At 38.2% G+C, this 24,336-nt stretch overlaps 1 protein-coding gene across 1 annotated transcript in view; it reads right to left on the bottom strand.

Annotated features, from left to right (window-relative positions):
• Positions 1–17,179, bottom strand: part of LOC137591439 (fibroblast growth factor 14-like) — a 44,367-nt gene extending 27,188 nt beyond the window's left edge. Inside the window, exon 1 of the mRNA XM_068309424.1 lies at positions 17,053–17,179. Coding sequence (XP_068165525.1) covers positions 17,053–17,146 — 94 coding nt within the window. The 5' untranslated portion in view covers positions 17,147–17,179. The remainder of the gene's footprint in view (positions 1–17,052) is intronic.
• Positions 17,180–24,336: the final 7,157 nt, after the last annotated feature.

Raw genomic sequence — 24,336 nt, 5'->3', positions numbered from 1 at the left:
GAGTGGTCCAATTTTGTTAATCTCAAGATATTTAATATTAATTTAAGACATTTTTGAAAGCATACTGCAAAATGGGTTTTTTTTCTTATTTCAAAAAGGTTACATAATGTCATGTAAAAAAATCTCTAATACCGGTATTATGGAAATAAATTATAAATAAATAAAATACACAAAAAATGAATGCCGAGTCGTGCATTCTTTTGGACCTGTGCATTGGAGACAATGACCAACCTTCAGAATCCCCTTATGAACATTTAAGACAACAAGGTCCATTCATTCATTCATTCATTCATTCATTCATTCATTCATTCATTCATTCATTCGTCTACCGCTTCACACTGTAGCGGGAAGCTGAGGGCGTGAGGCGGGGGAAAATCCGAGCGCGACGCCAGTGCACCGTGGTAAGACATGTTTAATAAAGATTCAGTAACACCCATTTCCATCAATCCGTTTACGACACGACCATAAACGTAACGTCTATGGGTTACTCTCATTCCAGCTGGCCACCGGCGGTACGCCCAGAATGCGCCGCCAGCGAATCGTGGGGCCATAACGACTATTTATTCACATTTAATCAATATGAAAAGTTTCGAGGACACATACTGTGGACAATAACTTAAAAAGGGACAATAAAATGTGAAAATCCTTATGGATAACTGTCTTTTAAAGTCACTATTTATGTTAAATTTATTTTAGTGTTACACAACAAACAATCAATCATGAATAGAACAGACTTTGCTTTGACTTCACTTCATCCCATCATCTGCATGCAGTACAGAGAGAAGCTGTCTGTTTAAACATTCACGAAGTGGTGGGTTAAAATAACAGGCAGATGAAGTGACGGGCTCAGTTATGGGGTTTGCCTATTGTTCATGTCCTCATTTCTTTACAACAGATCTCTCTAGCTGTAAGATTACACTATGCAACATACTCAAGTTCCCCTGTTGTGACATCATGGAGCTGCATTTGTTGTAAATATGTTATGAAGTTTCCAGTCTAGGTGTTCTGACAAAAGTACATTGGAGCTTGAGCATTGAGGTTTTATTAAATTGGGGAGAAAACTCCCCCATTCATCATCTCATAAAACAATATTGCATCTGTTGCTGTTGGCATCAATATTTTTTTAAAAATCTTCAAAATGCTGTTTGACAACTTGGCAGAGAAATGGTTAAATGTGATGACGTTATTTTTCAAGCACCCAAAAGGACAAACCATTTCAGTAACTGTCAGCCCACAAGGTAAGTTTTGCAGAGAGGATAGCTCATGCTCAAACAGGTTGATAATCATTCAATATATTGATTACAGTAACTTCCCCAGAGGGAAAAAAAAAGCTTCTGATCCCAGTATAGATTGCTGGTATTAAAAAAAAAAAATCAGTATAATTACATTAGTTTGTGCTGAGTAATAAAAAAAATAATGACTTGAATGTGGCTTATAATGATAAACATAAATGCTCAGCAATAAACATAAATGTACAGCAATTATGAGCACAATGCTAGAAATAGAAACATCATTTGTAGTATATAGTAAATGTTAATACAACATTCTAATTTGCGTTTGTAATTTTGCTGATTCTGCATACTTTGTTGCCTAATCAGGGATGGGGTTTTTTTGTTGAAACTCTCATTATTTTAAGAATAATTTTCTATTTTGTATTAGCACATTGTGCTTGATAATCATATAGTAATAATGAATACTGGCTTGCATTTTTTCATATAAAAAATCACGTTTTACCATAAAATCAAATAATTCTTATGTTTACCAATGAGATGTGACAGCTATTATATATTAATCTAGATCACCATCTCTTATACCCACAAATTGTTGTAGCTGAATTCTTCTTAAACTCAGTAAAAATCAGGGTTAAATATTTTTGTCTGTGTTGTGCAGATTCACAAAGGGGATGTGACTCATAAGCGATTAAAAAATAATCATCTGTGGCTTTGAGGCTGGATGACATCAGGAGGTAACAACAGCATCGCCGTCTGCCTGAGACTGTGAGCACAGAAATATGATGTACTTGTCCATTCATGGCCACTAGGGGGCACACTGTGTCTATCAACCCAACAATGGGGGTTCAGTGATAACAGGATTGGATCAATATCTCAGTTGTGATTCACTGTGTGTGGTATATAATGACCAATCAGCAGACACAGGACAAAAGACTGGCCCTGTACGAATACTCTATCATAACTGATGGAGGCTCGAGTTATTAGATTTTGATCTTTGATAATATGTTAGTGTCAGTTTCACTTTCTAATTGTCAACCTGATACACTTTGTCCTCATGTCTGCAGCAGTTTGCCGTCCTGGATTTTCATCTTTTGTTCACTTTCAGCTGCTAAACCTATTTAACAGAACCTTTGCTTTCATTTGTCCTTGATGTTGGTGACATAAAACAATTTCAGCACAGAAGCAACCATTCTTGCTCTTTTGCTCTCTACCAGAACACAGGATAATGATAACCAAAAAAAGAGATCTCTGTTAGTGTGTATGCCGTTTCATCAAGGTCAATCCAAGTGAGGGAGTTATGAATAAATCAAAAGCTACATTTGCATTAAAATTCGTCTATGAAGCTGCTTTTCGTAACATCAGAGGAGGGTAGGATGTTGCTTTTAAACTTCAAAAGAAAAAAAATCTTTGTGCTTCATCCTGCACAATCCATCCCCTCAGATAGAAACTGCACATTCCAATCTTTTGAATTCAAGTAAAAATATCAAAAGAAAACAGAAATCATGAATCATGCTGATGATCAAAACTGCTGCTATTACATATCCAGGGTTGTCACCCTGGACATACATACTATGTCTGTGCCATTGAGTCATTTCTGACTGCAGTTCCTCCTCTCTGTACAAAGGGAGCAGCGCCCTCTACATGCTCTATAAGAGTGTAGCGCTCATCTGCTGCTCTTCATACTAAACCCATCTTTTTTTATATGCCTCTTCTCTCCCCAGTCACCTTGTGGATTTTAATTGTAAATATTAACTGATTAATTAGTGAGTCATTAAATGCCATTGAGGAATCCCTTTCTATACAAAAATATTTACATCTAAATATTGAATTTAAGTATTTTTCAATAAAGTTGTATTATATAGGTTCAAAGTACATCATTACAAGGGGGACATGTTTTTACCAGCACTGGCTTGTCTATTAGCAAGATTGCATTTATCAAATGAACTTTCATGAGACCTGGAGGGTTGCGTTGATGTGACAGAAAAGAAACACGGTGCAACAGGATAGATTAATTTTTTTGAGAAGATTCAGCTCTTCTCTTGTTTGCATCTTTATCACCTCCATTTTTTGACGAATGCCTTCTTGAAATGTCCCAAAATTATGTGTTGCAGTTGCATCAGGAGTATTTAAGTAGAAAGGAGATCCAACAAGTGTTACAGCTGCCTTGGAGAAATTTCTGAATACATACAATACATACAATACACATACATATATGTCTGACATGACCTAGAACCCGCTAGGTAAAAATGTATATAAGATCATGTGATTACATGAAATTTAAATTTTTTTTAAATTTTAGAAAATATGATGTCTATTTGAAGTCAGCGGGCATAAACAAAAGAAAATATTTTGTATTCTATTTTATGTTGCACACAAAATAACTTTTTTTTTTTCCAGCAAAAAAAAGTTTTTCTGTGACTTTAACATGACAACCTGTTGATGCTCCTGTTTCACTTTCAGTTTGTTTGGTTTTGTATGCTTGATTTCCTAATTTTGAAACAATAAAGATGATAATGAAAACTCATGAGTAGTTGCACAGTACAATACAATTTATTGAACTGCTTTGGATTTTATTTCAGTCCATGGAACGCTAGAGAGCAAGAGATTTTAGTTCATAAGTCTTCACAAAATGCAATTGCTGTGCTGCACTGACAGGTACCATCACACTTTCTGTGCGTTTCCAACTGAAGTATTTCTTCATTTTGCAGTGAATTGGTGTCATTTGTATTTCTCTCACCTTGCCTACCTGACAGCCTAAAGTGCTACTGCTCAGAAATAAAAAAATTAAAAAAATCACATAGATAAGTACAGGTAGTCCTCAAGATACAAACATTCCACTTACAAACATTCATAGATACGAACAACCGTGTGCTGCCATATCCGACTACTGTAGTTCCCTGTCTACCACAACACCGCTAAGCAGGGTAACATTAACACCCCACAGATTCAGATTTCACATGTCGAGTCAAAATAACAGCAAATATCAAACTAAGTGAAAAGTTTGTTCTGATGTCAGACTTCATGTGGTCTTTTCGTCTTTCCTGTTGGTTGGTCATCTGCAGTGTTTCCTCCTCCTTTTATCCACATCTCTGTGAACTTCTGAGCAGGAAACGAACCAACAATGTACAGTATTTACATTCATGGAGATGGAGACTGAAGACAATTTAGGTTGAAAGGTCAGGTTGAAAGTTAGAGCCATTAATGTAAACTAGAGACTACCTGTAAGAAAACTGTCACAACCTGCCTGTTATTTCATTTTTTAAATTTTTAAATATGAAATAAGAGGCAGGTTGTGACATTTAGCTCTCCCTGTAGGAGCTAAATGATACAGGAACCAATGTTGGCCAAGTTAGGTTTCTGCCCGGAAGCATCAACCGCTGAACACTGAATTCTGGATGTTTTGCTATTCAATTTTAACTATTGGTTGAGTTAACTGAGAAATTTAACGTAAGTAATCAAGCATAGAGTAGTAGAGATGTAAAAGTTACATTACGGTACGACAGTATTTTATTTCATTTAAGTGTTGTTTTTTATGTCCTATAATTGTTTCTGGGAAGTCTTAGGGAATAATACTTTTGTACTCAGAGTAGTAATGGCATTTAAATTACCTCAAATAGAAATTATAGATTGGAATTTAATAAATAACGACTTACAAACAATTCAGGTTATGAGCAGCTTCTCGGAACCAATTGTGTTCGTTGGTTGAGGACTACCTGTGTGTGTTTTATGATGAAGCTACACTTTTCTTTTTCAGAACAGCATCTCTGTAGGTGCCCTTTTCTCTGTTCTGTGTTCATTCTATTTGATATGTTTCTTTTCCTGCTCTGGACAAACAGCAGTGACCGGTAAGTCACTGATGTGTTTAAATATCAAACAACCATAAATATCAGTGACAGAAAGAAAGAAGGGATGATTGAGAGAGGTGAGAGATGAAGCAACAGGAGAGAAGAGAGGCAGACATGTGTGGGCGGGTGTTCCCCAGACAGGACTGAGAGGATTGCCACTCAGAACCGAACAGGATGAGTCATGATTTACGCTCAGACATCCACACACACACATGCACACACAGTCACAGAGACGCAGACACGGGGAAGTCCACTGTTACCTTGGTAACGAGTTATTAGTGACGCAGGTGGGTCTCCGAGCAGAGAGAGAGAACACCTGCTGAATGCTGAGAGGGTAACACACCACAGATATAGATGGATAGACAGACACACACACACACACTGACACACAGACGGATACAGCATCATTTCTGTTTCCTCTCCTTTTTCATCTTTTCCTTTCGTGTTTCCTCCTCGCTCTTAATTCATCATCTTACTTTCTTCCTCTTCTTTCTTTGTTTTTAATTTCAACCCCTCATTTTCTCTTTAAACTCTTTTCCTATTTTACTGCTTCTTTGTCTTCTTATTTTTTATTCTCTCCTCGTTTATCTTTGTAACATCACCGACTCAGCAGGGAGGAGGAGGAGGAGGAGAGAGGGTAGCTAAATTATTCATTCACTCCCCCCTCTTTTTTCTTCCATCTCTGTTGTCTCTAGTGAATGTTCCTCTCTCACCCCTCTTTTGCTCTCTCTCTCCCAAATTTCTCCCAAAGCAATGTTTGTTCCTCTAATGACAAAGGTGACGCGTACCAGGAAGCGCCAGGTAATATTGAGCTTGATAAGTGGAGATACAGTGACATATCTTTTTGATCCGCTCAGGCAGCAAAGAAACATCTCGCAAGGGAAAGTGTAACATGTGGATGACTTTATTGTAATTGTAGATAAAATCTCTTCTTTGTTTTCCCATATCCTCTCAAACCAGGCATTTATTTCTTATGTTAAGAACTAGAATTGTTGTTGATATTCTATTCTATGTGAATAATCTACTGAAAATTCTCATGGACACATTGAATCCTTTTCTTTCTGGATCATACAACTTTCTTCTGCTTAAATTAACATTTAAGTGGATGAAACTCACTGTAACTTCAGCAGTGACTGGTTGTTGATGTCCTACATGTACAAAGATCACTGAATTTTTTATAAACTTGCCGTAAACATTTTTCCCATGGATGTAAACACGCCAGAGGCCTTGAACAGTAGAGCCTGACACTTTTAATGTGATGTAATCGTGAGCTGTTATTGGTCGATAAATGACTAGATATCTTTTTTTTTTTAGGTTTTTACTCCAGTGTCCTCTAATCAAGGAGACCAAAGGAAAAAACCATCATGACCAGTGGCTTACTAAGCCACAGAAGTCTTTCAACGCATCCAAACATAGTTTTCTTCAGATCATTTTATTACAAGAATGCATTTTAATGATTCTTTGTCAAATAAAAGACTAGAGATTGGCTGGACTTCAGGTCTACAGTAGGAAAAATGCACATACTACCATCTACAACTAGCACACATTTCATGACTCACAAACCATCCTGAAAAATAAATGCAGATTTTATTTCTGGGGGAAAAATTATACGTTTAGATAATGATTAATTTCTCCTCCCAGTATGAAGTGAATAACTGTAATAACACCCACTGCCACAGATTTATTCTCAAATGTGAAACACCCACACACTACAGTATTAAAAGTAGCATCACACAGTACAAGATTCATTTGGATTTTCATTACAGATTATTAGTGCAGTACACGCCTGTAACTGAGAAGTATCAGAATACCCTTGATATAATTGATATCCAAAACTATCCATTTCATCAATATTTTAATTTGACCTCCCAAACTAGTTTCTAAACACTATTTAGCCGGTGTCACCATTTTTCAATTTCTCTCTCTCTCTGCCTGTGTTCTGTTGACTTCTTCCATTTGTAAGATACAGAAGAAGTCACTAAAAATGGCAATTTGGATGTTTAGTCCTGAATTTACATTTTTACAATGGCAGGTCAACCAGATATGGCGGAGGCCTTTTGTAAAATACACACCTTGTCCAAACAATTTAAACCAATCTTGATGCAATTAAGCAACATCAAGGGCACAAATACACCCACATTGAATAGGAGATAAAGATAAAGTCTGTACGTGGGAAACACTTGAAGTTTTTGAAAGAGGAAGAGGAAGGCCCGAAGCACCAAAAATAGATAATTAATGTGGCAGGCAGTGATGATAATGTATTCAACTCCCGCAAAAAAAAAAAAAACCTTGAATGAAGCAGAAAGCTGACATCAAACACAAAATCTGTCTGTGTTTGCTAAACTTAGCTTCCAAGAAAAGCAGCCAAAGCTCAAGCAATTAAAAGGCAAACAGCGTTCTCAGCCGAATATGTTCACAAAAGTCACAACAGGAATCAATGTGGCAGGGAAAGTTAGTCGGCTTGTGGCTGAAGACATCATCACAGTGTTTTTCTGAAGGCGCCTTGCTCAAGGGATGGGAGCATGTCTACCAGTCATTATTTTTACTGCTGCTTTCAAGCTTCCTATTAATTGTCAATCCAATAATAAGATAATGCAGAGGCAATTATGTAATATGATAATAAGCAGATACAGTTATGGGCTTACATTTACAACCAGTCTTTTGAGTGCTGCCACAATGCTGATGTGTCTGAAATAGAGTTGAACACTCCTGAACTACAGCCGTAACAAGAATAGGCCAATGTGTTTGAGATGGAAGGACATGAAAGTTCATTAACGCTTCAGTTTGAATTGAATGAAGGTGAATTTTTTTTCATTTGACAATGTCGATGTTTGATAATTGATGTTAAACATTAAATCACACTTTGAATAATAACTCTTATCAGTGGCAGGGATTCAGATTTTTGACCCCCGCTAATTGCTTCTAGTTTATTTGAGTGAAATCAGTCTTTTCTGCCATATATATAGAATAAAACAGAATTTAAAAGAATGAAATTTTAATATAGTATAAGAATATGGCTGCAGATGTTAAATATACAGTAATACCTTGAGATATGAGCTGCTCGACAATTTTTTTAAAGATACGAGTCGTCGCTCTGCCCATATTTTTGTTCCACATTCGAGCAAAAATCCAAGATACGAGCCGTGTGTTTTCATGACTTTTGTGTTTCTTTTCTTTCTTTACCATTGTTTAGGTAACTTATATATAATTAATTATACACAGGTAAAGTATGAAAACAAATTTCAGAATTTATAGCGTTAAGGGGTTTTTCACAAGGCTGGAAAAAATAAAACTTATTTTATTTAGTTTTAAATGGGGAAATGTCATTCAACTTACGAGCTCAGTCGGGGAATGGAATAAACTTGTATCTGAAGGCTCTTCAGCATATCTTACAATCAATAAATATTACAAAAAAGTTAAAAACACAAAGTTGAACAAGTTACCTATTTTTTCCATGAACACACACTCTCAAATAAAGCTCAACATAAATAACAGTTAATTAAAGTAAATAAGGTGAAGAATTACCCTGTCCATCTTCTCACCCCAAAGTTTTTTAAAAAATTACCCCTAACTTTTAAAAAAATTTAGTGTAGGTGGAAGTCCATACTCATGATGATGGATCAGTTTCCTTTGGACTGAAAGAATTTAATATGATATAAAATTGTTTCTTTATCCTTGACCTTCTGGCTATACTTGACTTTGACTGACTCACAATCTAATGACTCATAATCTAATAATCTCTTGTGTATTTTTAACATTAACATGACATTACTACCAGTCTGAAGACTGATGATGTCATTGCTGACAGGAATGGAGGCAGACTGAGCAATACGGGCTTTGGCAACTCAATTTCAGTAAAGAACAGACTTTATTGGCAGGCGGCCCAAGTGGTGGCAAAAACATACACACATTTCTCATTTACCATAATTTCAAATATTTGTACGGCTTATATTTTCTTTTATTTCTGCCTTCCAGCCACTGCATCCTGATTGTGTCTAAATCCATCTCATCTTGGCTTAACAGAGTTGATTCTGGCTCAAACTTTGGATGACTGAGCCTTTTTGGACAGGAAACTATTTTCAATCACCCTCACAAGTTTTTTATACAAGTTAAGACTTAAAACAACAGTACTAAACAAGTAGAAGAATATCCGAAGGATGGATTCAAAACTTTGCAAATAGCTTAAACGAAATTACTGTGTGTTAGGGCTTGGAAGAGAACATGTTGGTCTCTCATATCTGTGGTACTTTCTATACATTGCAGCTTCTTTTGTCCCACCAAGTGCCAAAATTAAAGCATATTGTTAAAGCAAACATTTAAACTTGCGTCTAAATTTGCATTAATTGTTCTGTATAGTGAGGAGGAGGCTGAGGTCATAAATGTATGATGTGCTATGATGTGGATTTCAAGAAAGCAGAAATATAAGAAGAACCTCTGTTTCCCTCTCACATACATCCATAAAACTCAAAATGTTCACTGAAAATCCAAAAATCACTTGAAGGATCAAGTAAAAATTGATCAACCATATATTAATCCATTCATTCATCTGCAACAAACTTTCAAATAAACTTCTGAGAAGTTTCTAAGAATCATTTGGCATCAATCACAAGACAAAAGTGTTATGTTGACCTCAATTTGGTCTGTACTACACTGCTCTCAATGTTATAAATCGTTTATTTCTTCTGTTAGAAAAATGTACATGCATTTTAATTTATTTTTTCTCTAAGGGTTCTCTTACCTGCCTCAGTTTTGCCCAAAGCAGCCTTTATTCTCCTCTCCGCTACTTTCAGTAGAAACTCAAAATCCATGTTTAACACACACCAGCCAATCGGGCTCCTGTGACTCCCCCCCTCAGTGCGGCCTCAGATGTGGAAATACATGCAGCATAGTGGGACAGATAGGGGAATTATGTCATGCAGGCCTGTCATCATGCAAAAGGTTAATGCAGACGGGGGGGGTAGACGTCAGCTCAAGTGTGTGTGATTGAGAGGTAGAACAAAGGAGGAGAGAAGAAGTGAAGAACAGATAAAGAGAGGAGATGAGTGAGTAGTCAACAGTGATGATGCTCTCACAATCTTTGTTTACATCATGGAATATATATATAGAACTTTTCTATTTCTAAGAAGAATGTATATTTTAGTGTGGTTCTGGATCCTTCACCGCACATTAACAAAAAAAACAACTGACTCAAATAGATACTTGCCGGTGATCTCAATCATCACTATTTTAAATTTTTTTGTCATCATGAGAGAAGAGCAATTACATTGGGTTTACATAATAATGTTTGTATTCGTCTGGATCTATTGATACAGAATGTTTAAAATTGTTACGATGGTACCAAAATTCCATGTGTCAGATTCATATCATAGGAGTTGTTATGGAAATATTCCCTAACTGCCAACCGATTGAAGCTACTGGTTTTAGGCTCAGTGACACTCTCAGTTTCATCTAGTTGTGAAATTATTTTACAAAAAAATAAATAAATACAGTATTTCACCAGCTTTGTGCTTTAACACAGTGATTATAGGATATCTCCAGTTTAACACCTTTCATGCAGGACGTCAGCGACGTACGGACTTGTTGTCGAGTGTGTCTGTGCTTCTTGTCAGTCAGTCTGTGAAAACACTTTTTAGCAGTGCCTTTGATGCCCTGCTGCGTTTTAAGTGCACTTGTAAAAATAACACTCGACACTCACTCTCTCTTGACAGGAACCTGGAGCGTGAGCTGTACAAACACACACTCACACATTGTCATTCACCTTTAGTCTTTTTCCTCATTGCTTCATTTTGAAAATTATAGTGTTTCCTTTGACGAACAGAGTAAATGTAATAAGAATCACAAGGCTGCTCATAAGTTCAATAACTGCTCTCATTTTTCTCCCTACCTTCAAAATCAGCAATGCAACAGTGAAGTAGATCACACTTTCAGGCTCCAGTCCCTACAGAAGATGTGTGTAAGATGTAGATGAGAGATGTCATTTATTTGGTGGACTACCTCAAGAAAAACGACATAAATGCAGCTTAAAAGGGTAACATATACTGTATGTCAAAAATTCAAATGCAGCCCCAAAACTGAAGAGTGTAATTGTTACGTTCTAATCTGTTAATTTAGGGTTTCATTCAAAGTCGAGGTGATTCTGATAACGCCAGTCAAAACACTGTCTTAGTTCTGTTGAAGAGAATGAATCTTAAAGTTACAAAATTGGGCTACATAAAGATCGGATAACTTTGGCCAGTGGAAGACAAGATGGAGATGTCTGACACCACACACTTGTTTCCTTTCATCATACTAATGGTGTGATGCTTCCCCATCAGTGGCTGCTTTAATGCAACAGCGCTAATTATGACCCAACATCAGAAGTTAGTAGCTGTATCGTCTGCAACCAAACTGCCTCTTTTCATGCTAAACTCTGCTATTTTAAATTTAAATCTTATATATCTTTATAGAACTTCTTAGCAAACAGTTGTTTACTCTTTAAATAATGTTTAAATCCACTCGATGAAAGTAAAAGTTCAAGCTTGTTTAAAGCTCTGTTTATGGTCTCCACCATCTGTTGAGAAAAGTCACTTCACTGCTAAATTCTCCACCATCATTTCCAAAGAGTTGTGAACCATTGCTTACATATTCACTTGCTTCATCTTGCAAGGTTGTGTGTATAACTGCCAAACGACAAGTAGGCTGCCGAAATATAATGTACTTTGAGTAAACAATAATATTAAAAGCGGGAATAAGCTGCTCGAACATCATGTGGAACTGGGAAAAGTCTGTCTAAACAAGAATGTCTTAAGAATGATGCACTATATTGACCCCTAACAAGCTGCATTTTATATAGCACCTCTATTACTGTATAACTGTTGAACGCAAGTGGTTTAGTGGCACATTTTATAAACTAAACTGTACTTAAATTTAAATACAACAACAGAAGAACCCATAAAAAATAGGACTAAATTTTGCAAATATAAGTACTGGATATAATTTTTTTTTAAATTATTATATAAACAACCTGTGTGTGACAGTGTGACAGCTTGTGTGTGTGTTTGCGGAAAGCGTATGAGGATGCAGACAGAGACGGACAAATAGTGAGTTTACACGAGGAGGTCACGAGGTAAGGTGTTTACATGCACACATGCACTTAAAGGCAAGTATGCCACTGCAACGAAAACGCTCCGCGTGACCTTAGAGGACAGACATCACTATGACGTCTGTCAAGATTTTGTCAACTCAGCTCCTTTTTGGACAATTTAACAGCTCACAAGTCAGAAAAAGAGAAACTCGTGAATTCCTTTTGCTGCACGCCGGAGGATATTTCAACTGATTAACCAAAATAAATGAAGATACAACGCATTTTTAATCAGATAAATGCGTACATGTGTGCATTGGCCTTTTATTTGCAGAGACAGATCTGAGTTGGCATGAACCCCACTCCTATACTCCAATGTTTGAATAAAATATGAAGTACGATGCCTTAATGGCAACCCTCCAGAGAAGGTGAACAGTCTTGTGTGTGTGTGTGTGTGTGTGTCTGTGTGTGTGTGTGTGCCCACGTGTGTTTTATACAGGGTGAGAGTCTCTATCTGGGTCATGCCGCTTGAGACGTAAGACATTGAGTAACTTCGGCCTTATTCCTTTCAGCAGTGAATGATACTGATGCTGGTTCATCTGGAGGAAACAGTGGGAGTTCCATTTACAACAATCACTCCATTCACACAGTTTCAGCAGCAGAAAATGTCCCCGAGCAGTGGGACCCAACCTCACAACCAATTATAAAAATTTGGTTTTGCTATGTCATGGATGATTTTTTTTTTGCTTAATATGTCAATCTGTCCATTAATTTTAGAATATTTTTTGAAGCATCAATGACTCAGATCTACCTCGAAGTAATCCCACCTCATTTTGTTACCCTCTAAACTTATCCCTAACATCGGAAATCATGTGTTTATTATCTAAACTGTAGTTTTGAAGCCTCATCCATTCATTTTCTGTTGCGTCTATCCTGTGTCCTTCTTGCTATGAGACAGCAGAACTACTCACTATGCCACCGTATCATGAGTCTTCAAAAAAAAAATCTGATTTTACATAATAAAGGATCTGGATCTAGATTTCACTTATCCAATCCTTTTGAATGATTCTGAATCTGCACCAACTCAGCTACATAACGACAGCAGTGAAATGTCTCTGCTGCTCACTATTTCCATATTATGACCCAGTACATAATGTCCTTTCCAAATATAGACTTTAGTCTCCCTGGATCCTGGGTGATGGAACTTTATGATTTGATCAAGTCTGGGTATCTATATTTTTTTTAAATGAAATTGGTAAAATGTTAAAAAGGCCTCGTCTTGAATGTTGAAGTGAAGAGGTGATGGAGAGAGAATGTGCTGGTTGAAAACAGGTAGCTTTTACACTTAAAATGGTTTGTTAAAGTTGGATCTTTGCTATATGTCTATTATCTTATTCACGTGGCAAGGATCTTTAAATTTACATTCATTCATGACATCATTAGATAGACGATGTTTCTAATAATACAACCTTATAAAGAAGGCGAATCGCTGATGTTACTCGTTGCTTCACTCACTTTGATGAAGCACAATGAAATTAATATCACCTTATCTTTGAAGGCAGTAGGGTTTCACACCTCAGTCATGCTGTTTACAAGTTTAAGTGAATAGAAATAGATACGCTCACACCCAACTACACACACTAAACAAAGCTGTGCTGCTATCTTCCCAGCAGACCTTTACTAAATACTGCAATTCAGATGAAAAACGCCATCAAAAGCTGAGTCAGCAAAAGTCTCCCTCACCGCCTCCCCATCAACAGCAGGTCCATAATTCACCACCAGCTACTGTGTGTGTTACAAATAAATACACACAGACAACAGGCCTGGGAGTTCATGTGGTTTTAGTTAATCTAAAGTGAAAGTTACAGCTAGATTGTTCTTGTTGCTATAAATACACAAGCCTCTGCAGCATGCTTTTGAGGACTTATTATTTTCACTTGAAGGCAGACAGCAGTGTGTACTTTCATGGCAGAGAGTGTGTGTTTATGTGTGTGTATGTGTGTGATGGTTTAATGAATCATTTGTTCCCTAAAGTGGACATGAAATGCAATTTAACACCTTCTTTGTGCAACAAAATTAGCAAATTTCATGTAATGCTCATTAAATTTCATCAATTTATTAACCAAATGGTTTCATCAATAAAATAAATACTTGGTTGCAAATAATATTTTTATTTTACATTTAGTCAGTTCTCTGCTACACTGAGGGAAATCACTGAACGTTTATTTGGTATTGCGTTGTGTCATTAGTCTTCAAGACTACGTTTTTGGAAAAAAACACTTCAAAGTAAAATTATTCACAATTTTTTTGGGATTCTATTCACTGACATGTTTTATTTTGGTAGCGTTTGTTTCAATGGAATTTTACCCCCAAGACAAGACAAACTGCAACCTTAATAATTGACATGCGGATACATCAAAAGTTGAAAACATGCTTTCCACAATCTAAACAATAACGTCCATTCGCTTTAGATTAATTTACTTAAGAACTAAACTTTACCAGATTGTCCATCAACATGTGGGTTTTCAATGACGTACTTTTTATTTTTCATGAACTCTTCTTTTAAACTACAAGTCATCTAATGCGCCTACTTGAGGTTGGCATCCTTATGTACACTATCTGCCACCGATTACAGTCCCCTGCAAGCGTGGGAGCTGTTGGCTCTTAAATGCAATCACCACAACACGGGGTTGTAGAGCCGTGGTGGAAGTGAGTGTACTGCTGCAGCCCACACTGTGTCTTCTGTATGGTTTACATTTCTTTTTGTACTTTTCTTATATCAGCTCAAAATCAGAGTGTTTCATAATCCTCAAACTGTTTTTCAAAAGTTATTTCTCAGTCTTGAGGGACAAAGAAAAGACACCATTAATATTGTTGACCCATCCTATCAAAAGCACTTAACAATTCGGCTCCAGACTGTCCCAGCTGATAAGAAGTTGTTTTATTTTAGAAATTTTAAAAGTCCATGAACAAATTTATGACAATTCTGTTACTGCTGTTCCTTCTGGATGGTAAAAATCAACCAAACAAATCAACTTCCTAATCACTTCTTTATAACAAAACTCTGTTGAAGCAAACAAAACTTCTGCTGACACCAAACAGAACGTGGAGACAGAAGGTAGAAAAAACAGATTCTGACTCACAATGGCTGGCTGTACTTTCAGCAGGTTGGTGAGAGCAACAGAGGGATTATAATAATGTCCAATCACAACGCATGAGAACGTGGGAGACAACAAGTTAGTTCTATAATTGCTGCATTGAAATCTTTAAAATGATGCTTACTCATTCTTTTTTTCCATTATCTATAATCATGGACATCCGCTTTTGAACACACATAAGTTATGATTACAAACTTCATGTGTTACCTACTTTACAGAAAAAAATTGGCCTGGGATTACATAAAACCTTGCTGAATTTGCTAATAGTCCCACAACTGTAGTTGTTGCGACTCATGTTTTTCCATTTTGCTGTTAACATTATTAAGTCAATTAAACGTTTAAAAAAAATGTCAAATTCCCACGCAATTTAACTAATATTAAACAGACACGTACTCCGCTGAAATGACAGGCTTTGAGAAATATTAAAGAAAATGAGACGAAAATCATGAATCCGGTGTTTATACAGATCTACTGTAAAATTACAAGCTCCACCAAATGCATCTGGTAGTTTTTCAACTAAATCAATGATTTTCTTTCATTTATAGACACATTTATTACAGAACCTGTCATACAAATAACACTAATGCTCTTGTGTAAACATAACTGTGATTTTGTGGTTGCAACAGAAACATCACATATTAATGTTCAGATAGAACTTGATAATTCCAAATAGTTACAGCCTGATGACTCCCTGAAGCACCCATACAAAGAGTTAGGTGGAGAAATGTTGAAAATCTGGATCAGCACAAAAATCTAACACACTGAGTGATGTTAGTACATGATATCTGATTGTCATTTGACTGCATTGCCCTCTAACACACTGTTAAACATATAGAGGCCAACTTCTGTCGATATGCCAATAAAGTCTACTGTGTCCGCTTCCTGTTGCAATACCAACATCAATCTCTCTCCTGCCCTAATCTGTCTGAAAACAATGCAAAAATATTCAGTTAGCTTTTAGCAAAAGTGAACCATCTGGTGAGCATGACAAATAAAACTGCTGTCAAATTCAAATGAATTTCAACTCTCAATCATATCCTGTAGATGAACACAGGTAACAGATGGGAGCTCAGGCTCATCCTTGGAAGTTACTATCTGTGGAAATTCAACTTTAGAAGATGGAAATGTTTGTGGATATGTCAAGTGGAATTGAAAAAAAAAAACAAAAAACAGCAACAACAACATCCGACAAAGATTATATTGTGTCTTAAAACAATCTACCATAAAAGTCTGAGCTCTGCTGAACGTCTCAACTCGTCTTCAATCTCTCCAAATGAAATATCTGCAAACCTCGCCACTCTCTCCTATTGCAGAATATCCACAGTAGAAGTCTAAATAAGGCCATGTGCTGTTTAATCATGCAGGTTACTGGAGCCTGAACTGGTCTGCATGCTGCATTAGACTGGATTTTCTGCAGCATCTCTGTCACGCACGGCACGGCACGCACGCACTGTTTGTCGTGCACACTGCTACTGTAGACAGTTTCTGTGCTAAGAAGTTGTCACCCCCCATCCTCCCCCCGATGCTCCCCTGCCATCATACACCCCCTCCCTCCGCCTCCCTATAGAGCACTCACTTGCTGCACAACTGCGATTGCAGAGAAACGCCAGCAAGCGCAGCAAATACGCGCACTCACAGATTCCTGCGCGCACACACACAAAAACAACGCAACAAAGTCTTCCTCTGTGACACACACCCTCGTGCACGCAGGAAAGGAAAACACACACACACACACACACACACTCACATAAACTCACCAGTTGGGTTCTTGTTTTTCTTGAGGCTCCTGCCACAAAGACACTGCAGCATATGCGATCCTTTGCTGAAAATGTTGTTCCAAATAAACCGCATGGATTTGGCCGAGACGGGGGAGGAGGAGGAGGAGGAGGAGGAGGAGGAGTTGGAGGTGGTGGAGGAAGAGGAGGTGGGGGACGAGAGACGCTCCGGATGCGGCAGCCTAAAATTCACCCACCGCATGGGGGCTGATCCGCCCCCCTGTTTGCATGGCAGCAGAGCCGTCCAGCTGTTGGGTTCAGTTCGGCAGTGCTTCGCCCCCCCAATCTGCACCATAGACAACAATAAGAGCAGGAATCCCAGCTCGTCGCCCGACTTCTCGCCCGATTCCTCCACCAACCCGGAGACCACTATCCGCACGTATTCCGCGTCTACGTCGTCCCCGTGCGGTAAAAAAAGAGAAACCGCTGCGGCGCTTTTGTCCGCGGTCTCCGCCTCCGGCTGCCCCAGCGGCCGGTGGTCCTCAGCGGCGGGGGTTTGGTCGCTGCTGATGCTGCTGCTGATGCTGATGCTGATGCTGATGCTGCCGCCCGGCCGCCGCGGCGTAAAAAGCCCCCAAGCGCTCCTCTTCAAATGGCGTCGTCTGCCGCGCGGCGCGGGGAGAGGAGCGGCAGCGGCGGACGCGCATGCAGCGGCGCTAGCGTGGAGTCGGCGGAACGCGGCAGCTGTCGGCTTCTGCACAAAAAACCATTGCATATTAGTGGGGATCGCTGGGCTCGGTGCGTCTGTCCGTCCGGGGGAGGAGGAGGGGGGGGGGAGAGGAGGGGTGCGGATGCCGGGTGTCCGTCAGAAAGTCGGTGGCATCCCCTCTTAGTCCGTACAGCAGGCAACTACTGCAGCAGGGGGGGGGGGGCTCCTTTCCAAAGCACACACACTCAATCAGACACAGTCAGATACAAGTGAACACACACCGTGGATGCAGAATGCTTCCCCAGCAGCGCGGGGGTCCTCTGGTCAGTTCTCAATGAGAGCGCATGCAGCAGGACCGCACAGGTGAATCACTGCAGGGGAATCTCTACTACCCCACTATGTTTTCTTCTCTTTAAAAAGTCCCTATGAATATTTGATCTTCATTTCGGCCTCCACTTCTCAATAATCCATAAGCTCCAATGCGCCAAGATGCAGCTGCCGCCGCTCTCTGTCTCATCTTCCTCTCTCCTGTCCTCCTCTTCCTCAACTTGCTGGAGAAAAGAAGCTTCTGGAGTGTGACTTTTCTGTCTTGACTTGTCCAGAAACTAAATGGGGAAGATGAAGAAGACCGGGGTCGAGGTCTTCTGGCGCTTCAGCGGCTTCCTCAGCAGCGCTAGAGACGACCGACGGCCGGTTGGGCGCAAGGAGGTGTGCGGAGTACACGAACCAATGATAAAGGGGGCGCAATTAAACAGAACACCTGTTCCGTTTGGGGTCACCAAAGTAAAAGAACCCATAAAATTTTATTGGAGCATTCTTCCATAGATGTGGTTATACTATATGGAATACCTGGAACAAGTTTCTAAATGTGTATAAAAAAAAATTTCAAATTTTTTTATTTAAAAAAGTGTTACATAGGAAATACATTTTAAAAAGATTTTAGGTGTTGTTGTTTTTTAAAGTAGAATAGAACAGAATAGAATGATAGTTGTTGTCACAAGCCTTGTGTTGTAAGAAAATGCAGAATATTACCTTTATTGTCACAATGAAAGTTGTTTCAACAACAAATTAAAAAAAAGGAGTTTCTAAAATGTAAGAAACAAGCCATGACAGGCAAAAAGTAGGGTTGAAGAATGAATAAGAAAAATACTAGCATATTTTATTAATCTCAGGGTGGGAATATAAAACTAAAATTCACATTGTTGCAAACAAGATCTATTGGGTTTGTAGATGTAATAACTATTAATTTAGTAGAAGACTAACTATTAATAATAATAACTACGGAGTTTTATTCCGAAGGAAAACCTTTTTCCGGTTTGTCAGTGCAGCTTAACGCAGACCCACTAAACAGGAGCTGTTTGCAGTTCCGTCCACACGTGGTTCCCACGGACCGACTGAATATGAACCATAACCGGCAACATCCGCGGAGGGGTAGGGCTGATGCAGTCCCTTATCTTGGGACCACCAAATAGTTTTTTCCACTTTATATTTCTTTTGTTTTCTACTGTTTTTTCGTAATGTTCCAAATTCCGACCTAAACTTTGGTTCTTCAAAGCCTCATTTTGTACCCACCTGTTGGATATTCACGCAGTTCGACCGCCATAACTCGGCTTATAAAACGGGTATTCATTCTGAAAAAATAAAAATAAAAAATTAGAGAAGATATAAATACGTTTGTTTTATTTTATTTCTGAGTTTTCAGTTGAATTGATGTGCGGTTTTACACAAAACAACAGAAATCGTCTCGGTGTGGCGCACACGCCTGAAATATGCTGAAATTCCAACAGAACTGTCCATGGTGCTGAATCCGACATTTATATTAATACAAAACTCATGCGATTACATCTGTTTGACCATATCACCAATAAAGCTGTCATGTGATTTATTTTTTTGTCATAAATTGTAAAAAGATTTTATTCTGAGCTCACCCGAGTGCCAAAACTTTCAGTCTCCCCCATCCCGTCAGAATCCCTTAGATGTCCGATCTATCCATAAGACAAAAAAAATCCCTGAAAATGTCGTTGACAAAGCGGAATAAGTTGTGACTGTACAAGTATAAATTTAATTTTTTGTCAATACTTTTTTAAACGTCTTCTTTTTCTCATTTCGGTATTTTGCCCCCTCGGGGTTGCCACATCTTCTTCCACATCATCTTCTTCCGATAATTTTCTGTCTCCAGAAAATTTGAGAGAAAAAAAAAGTTATTGAATTATTTTATAGAATATATCAATCTGCTCCATCTGAAGTAATATAATGTCTTCAAAGGTTTGCCTACAAGAGTCTTCACCCTCTTGAACGGCCAGTCAAACAGGAAACATGGCAACACCATACTAATCACTATGCGTAATAGAGCTGTGTAAGATGGAAATACAGTATGTTCTTTTACATGTTCTTCAGTTTAAAAGGTGGAATTGTTAAAGTGTTAGTGGATGATTTTTTAAAAAAAGAAATTAAAAAATTGTCTGACACGTACAATCAACACCATTTGAAGTATTTTAACACCTCCAAAGACATTAAAAAATATCCATCCTCTTCAATTTTGTGGCTCATTGTTCAATTTATGGACCAAAGAGAGGTTTAATTTAGGAAAGGGCAAATAATTTTAAGTATAAAGCTCAATCATGTTTGACGTGCCCTGACTGAGTCAGACAGAGAAGTCTTCTAAAACTATGTCCACCTTCTTCAAGTGGTGTGTATTGATTGTAGCATAAACACTCCAGTGAAAAATATTATCTAAAATAACAAAATTTTCTTCGAAAAATTCTCGATTTCAGGATGATCAGAGATCTGGATTGTGTTGTGTGAGCTGTATCATATTTTATGTTTCTTTTCAGGTCCCCATCTTTTTTCAAACATTTAGATAAATGCTGAAGATCAGTTTCACTATGTGACTCCAACGAGGATTTATGGATTGAAACTGCACTGAATCTTAGGTGGCATGGCAGATTATTTTGGGTTCACTGTTCATTTAAATGAGTTTTCCACAAGGCAAAATACAGCTGTCTGAGAGGCATTTCCATTCTTTAAAGTAATCAGGTACAAACTCAAGTGATTTAAGCTGTGCAATGGCCCAAATTGCCAATTAGAGATAAACACTGAACCTCTTACAGAAACATCACTCTCAGCTGCAGTGCAGCATTGGCAAATGAGTCCAGGGTAATGGTCCTCACAAACAACTTGCTCATCTGCTCTTCTGCACTGTCATTTGGATCCCAGCAAGACTCACACATGAAATAACACACACAGACACACACAGACACACACAGAGTCATTACTGCATGATGACTGATGCCTGGCAGATTTTTTCCACACTCCAGTCACGGCTTGTATTGTGTTGAGGAGCTCAAGGCTGCAGAATGGAATGACTGTCAACAAAAGGCAAAATGTGAGCACGGAGAGCAGTTTCTTCTTGACAAGCACACGGTCACAGCTGCACGTACATCCATCACACACTGCAAATATTGCAACAAGAAAATAAGAATAAATGCAGTAAAAGGGAGGGGAATAGAAAGATGCAGAATAACAGAAATAATATGCGGGAGGATGACTGTTGCTGCAAGGAGAGGGAAAAAGTCATCAAAAATTCAGAAGTCAGTCCATGGGATGTGATAAAAAGAAAATGACAAAAAAGTCTTTCAGTTAGTTCATTAGGATGGAAAGATGTTTCTATTTTCCAACACAAAATTAACTTGTTACTCCTCTTTATCACAGAAACATTTTTAGAAATTATATTTGAAGTCAAATTTATTTCTTGTTTTCAAATCTTTGAAAGATAGCAGCAACACTTCAACAACTAATCTCCTTGAAAAAATGATCCAAGAAAACATTATCTGAAAGAACAGAAGTGAGTAGCTCCCACTGAGGACAGTCTGTCTATTAATTTATTTCAGATAAGATGTTATGGTAACATTGATGAGTGTAAGAAGGTTGTTTCTTTCTCTGTGTCACCCCCTTGATGATCTGGAAACCAGTCCAGTGTGTATCCTGCCTCTTACACAATATTACCTGGGATAGTTTCCATCCCCTGTAACTCTGGGAAAGGATATGCTCTTATGGAAAATGGACTGATGCTGGAGAATATCTGGGAAATTGATTTAAAACCCCTAACAGCGATCATTTACCAAAAGACAGGCAGTACTGTGACTGATGTCTGCAGCGGCACACAGAGGACACCAGGATATTGAGAAGTGGGTTAGCCCTATCCCGCTGCATTGATCTGTTGGACACAGATCTGACAGAAAAGCTTGTATGATTTCCATTCAGGGGATATCCTGCAGCTGCCTGCCAAGTCACAGAATAGACTGTAAATAAGAAATGGTCTACAAGCCTTTAGATTGATACGGTGGCATAATAAATTCATAATCATAAATTAAAACGATTCCCTTAAAAATGTTTTTAATTTAAAGTTTCCCAGCATCCATATATTGAGTCATATCAATGCAATTGATCCTAAATCTAAATCCTTCAGTGGGAACCTTCAGTCGGCATCCAAATAAGGTGTCATTTTACAACTATTCAATGTAGAATCCGCCCCCTGCTGGTGATTAATGAGATTGCATTTGAATAGGAATTGGTTTGTAATAGACAGGGGGAAAAACCCACATTACATTTATCTGAACGTGACTGGGCATGCATTTGAAATAAGTTCAAGGACAGTAAAGAAAATGTATAAAATAAAATGTCAAAAAAATAAAATAAAATGAAATTAAGAATCAAATAACCATGAATAAATTGGAGTGGCTGCAGCTCAATCTTTGGGGTCTAGATGGTGGCCGGTTTAAGACCAGCTTGCGCCAAAAAATGTGTACTGGAAGCCAGAGAGGTGCCAGTTTGCCTCCTGAGCACTGCCGATGTGCCCTTGAGCAAAGCACTGAACCCTACAAGTTGCTCGTAGTTTGCTGCGTGGCTTTAGATTTCAAGTCTATGTGAGTCTTTTCCAGGTCCTCTGGCTTCCTCAGGCAATCTCAAATGCCATCATGCCACCAAAACAGAGGTGCAATGCAATAACAGTTTTTGTTGTTGTTGTTTTGGGGTTTTTTTACCTTTATTTATCCAGGTAGGTCAATTGAGAACCAATTCTCATTTACAAGACCTGGGTATATATGAAAAGACGCAGATCCACAGTCACTCTCATTCACACCTATGGTCAATTTAGAACATTTAACAGATCATGCTGTATCTAAATTTTAGGCAGAAATCCCAATTTGCTTCATTTAATCCTGCATCTGAACTACACAGCAGGTTCTTTCCCAAATTTAATCCGTGTTACTCCATCTCAAATTGATGAGTTTGTTAATAAAACAGCAGACACTCTGTGAAGAACATTAGATTTAGTCACTCCACTAAAAAATAAGATTATAAAACAGGGGACTCAAGCTCCCTGGTTTAATTCTCACACACACCAATTAGAGCATCATACCCGAAAACTTGAGAGGAACTAGCGTTCTACTAACCTAGAAGAACACCATTCAGGCTGGCGGGATTAAGATTTTAATCATAAATACAGGAAGGCACTTCATTCTGCTACAGCAGCTTATTATTCATCATTAGAGGACAATAAAAACAACCACAGATTTTTGTTCAGTACTGTATCCAGGCTGACAAAGAACTACCAGTGTTTATGAGCCTTCCACCAACTCTCCATAGCAATTACTTTCTGAATTTCTTTAATAATAAGTTCCTGCTCATGAGAGATAAAATTAATGGCTTCCTGTCTTCCACCAACTCTAGTCCATCTTTAAATCCCTTAGATCCAGAAAGTACAGATTACTCTTCTACCTTTTGGTTAAGATTAACATTAAGATTAAATCAAATGGATCTTGAACCAGCCTCCCTCTGGTCCCCGGCCCAAGACTTATTGAACAGAGCTACTGCCGCCCCCTATGAATGTTCCATGGATGTCTTTTCTACTATAGAGATCAGTCATCTTATTTCAACAGCCTCCTCATCTAAACTATCCACCTGCCTGTTTGACCCAATCCCAACGAAGCTCATCAAAGAAGCTTTACCGTTACTTAGCAACCACTTCCTGACTATAATGGACCTGTCATTATAACAAGCTAGTACTATAGTCCTTTAAGTAGCAGTAATCAAGCCTCTTCTTAAGAAACCCAACCTTGACCCTGCAGTTTTATCCAATTACAGACTATCAAATCTCCCATTCATATATAAGATCTTGGAGAAAATAGGTGCTAATCAGTTATCTGGGTTCCTTAAACTCAACAATCTATTCAAGAATCTAACCGAGATATTTTTTTCAAGAACGAAAGTAAAAAAAGTATTAACCGGTTACAATTACTTTGAATAAATGATTCTGTTCCAGAACATTAAAATATATAAAGGTTTTTGTTTCGTTTTCGTTCCTGGCAGAATATACAAAAAGTTTCTGGTTTCCCCTTTTGTTCCATGAACAGGTTTAAAGCCCTGATTGTAGCTCATTTTCCTCGGGCTGCCTCAAAAGGCATTGAAGACCCTTCAGTTAATCCAGAATGATGCTGCCCATGTTCTGACCAGGACCAGTACCAGAGACCATATTTCTCCTGTGTTGGTTTATCTGCACTGGCTCCCTTCGAAAGCTAGGATAGATTTTAAAATACTGTACTCCTCTTCACTTACAA

Source organism: Antennarius striatus, chromosome 24, assembly GCF_040054535.1.
Source record: "Antennarius striatus isolate MH-2024 chromosome 24, ASM4005453v1, whole genome shotgun sequence".
Classification (NCBI taxonomy): domain Eukaryota; kingdom Metazoa; phylum Chordata; class Actinopteri; order Lophiiformes; family Antennariidae; genus Antennarius; species Antennarius striatus.
The sequence above is the reverse complement of the archived record's forward strand: the minus strand, read 5'-3'. Positions and strand labels throughout refer to the sequence as shown.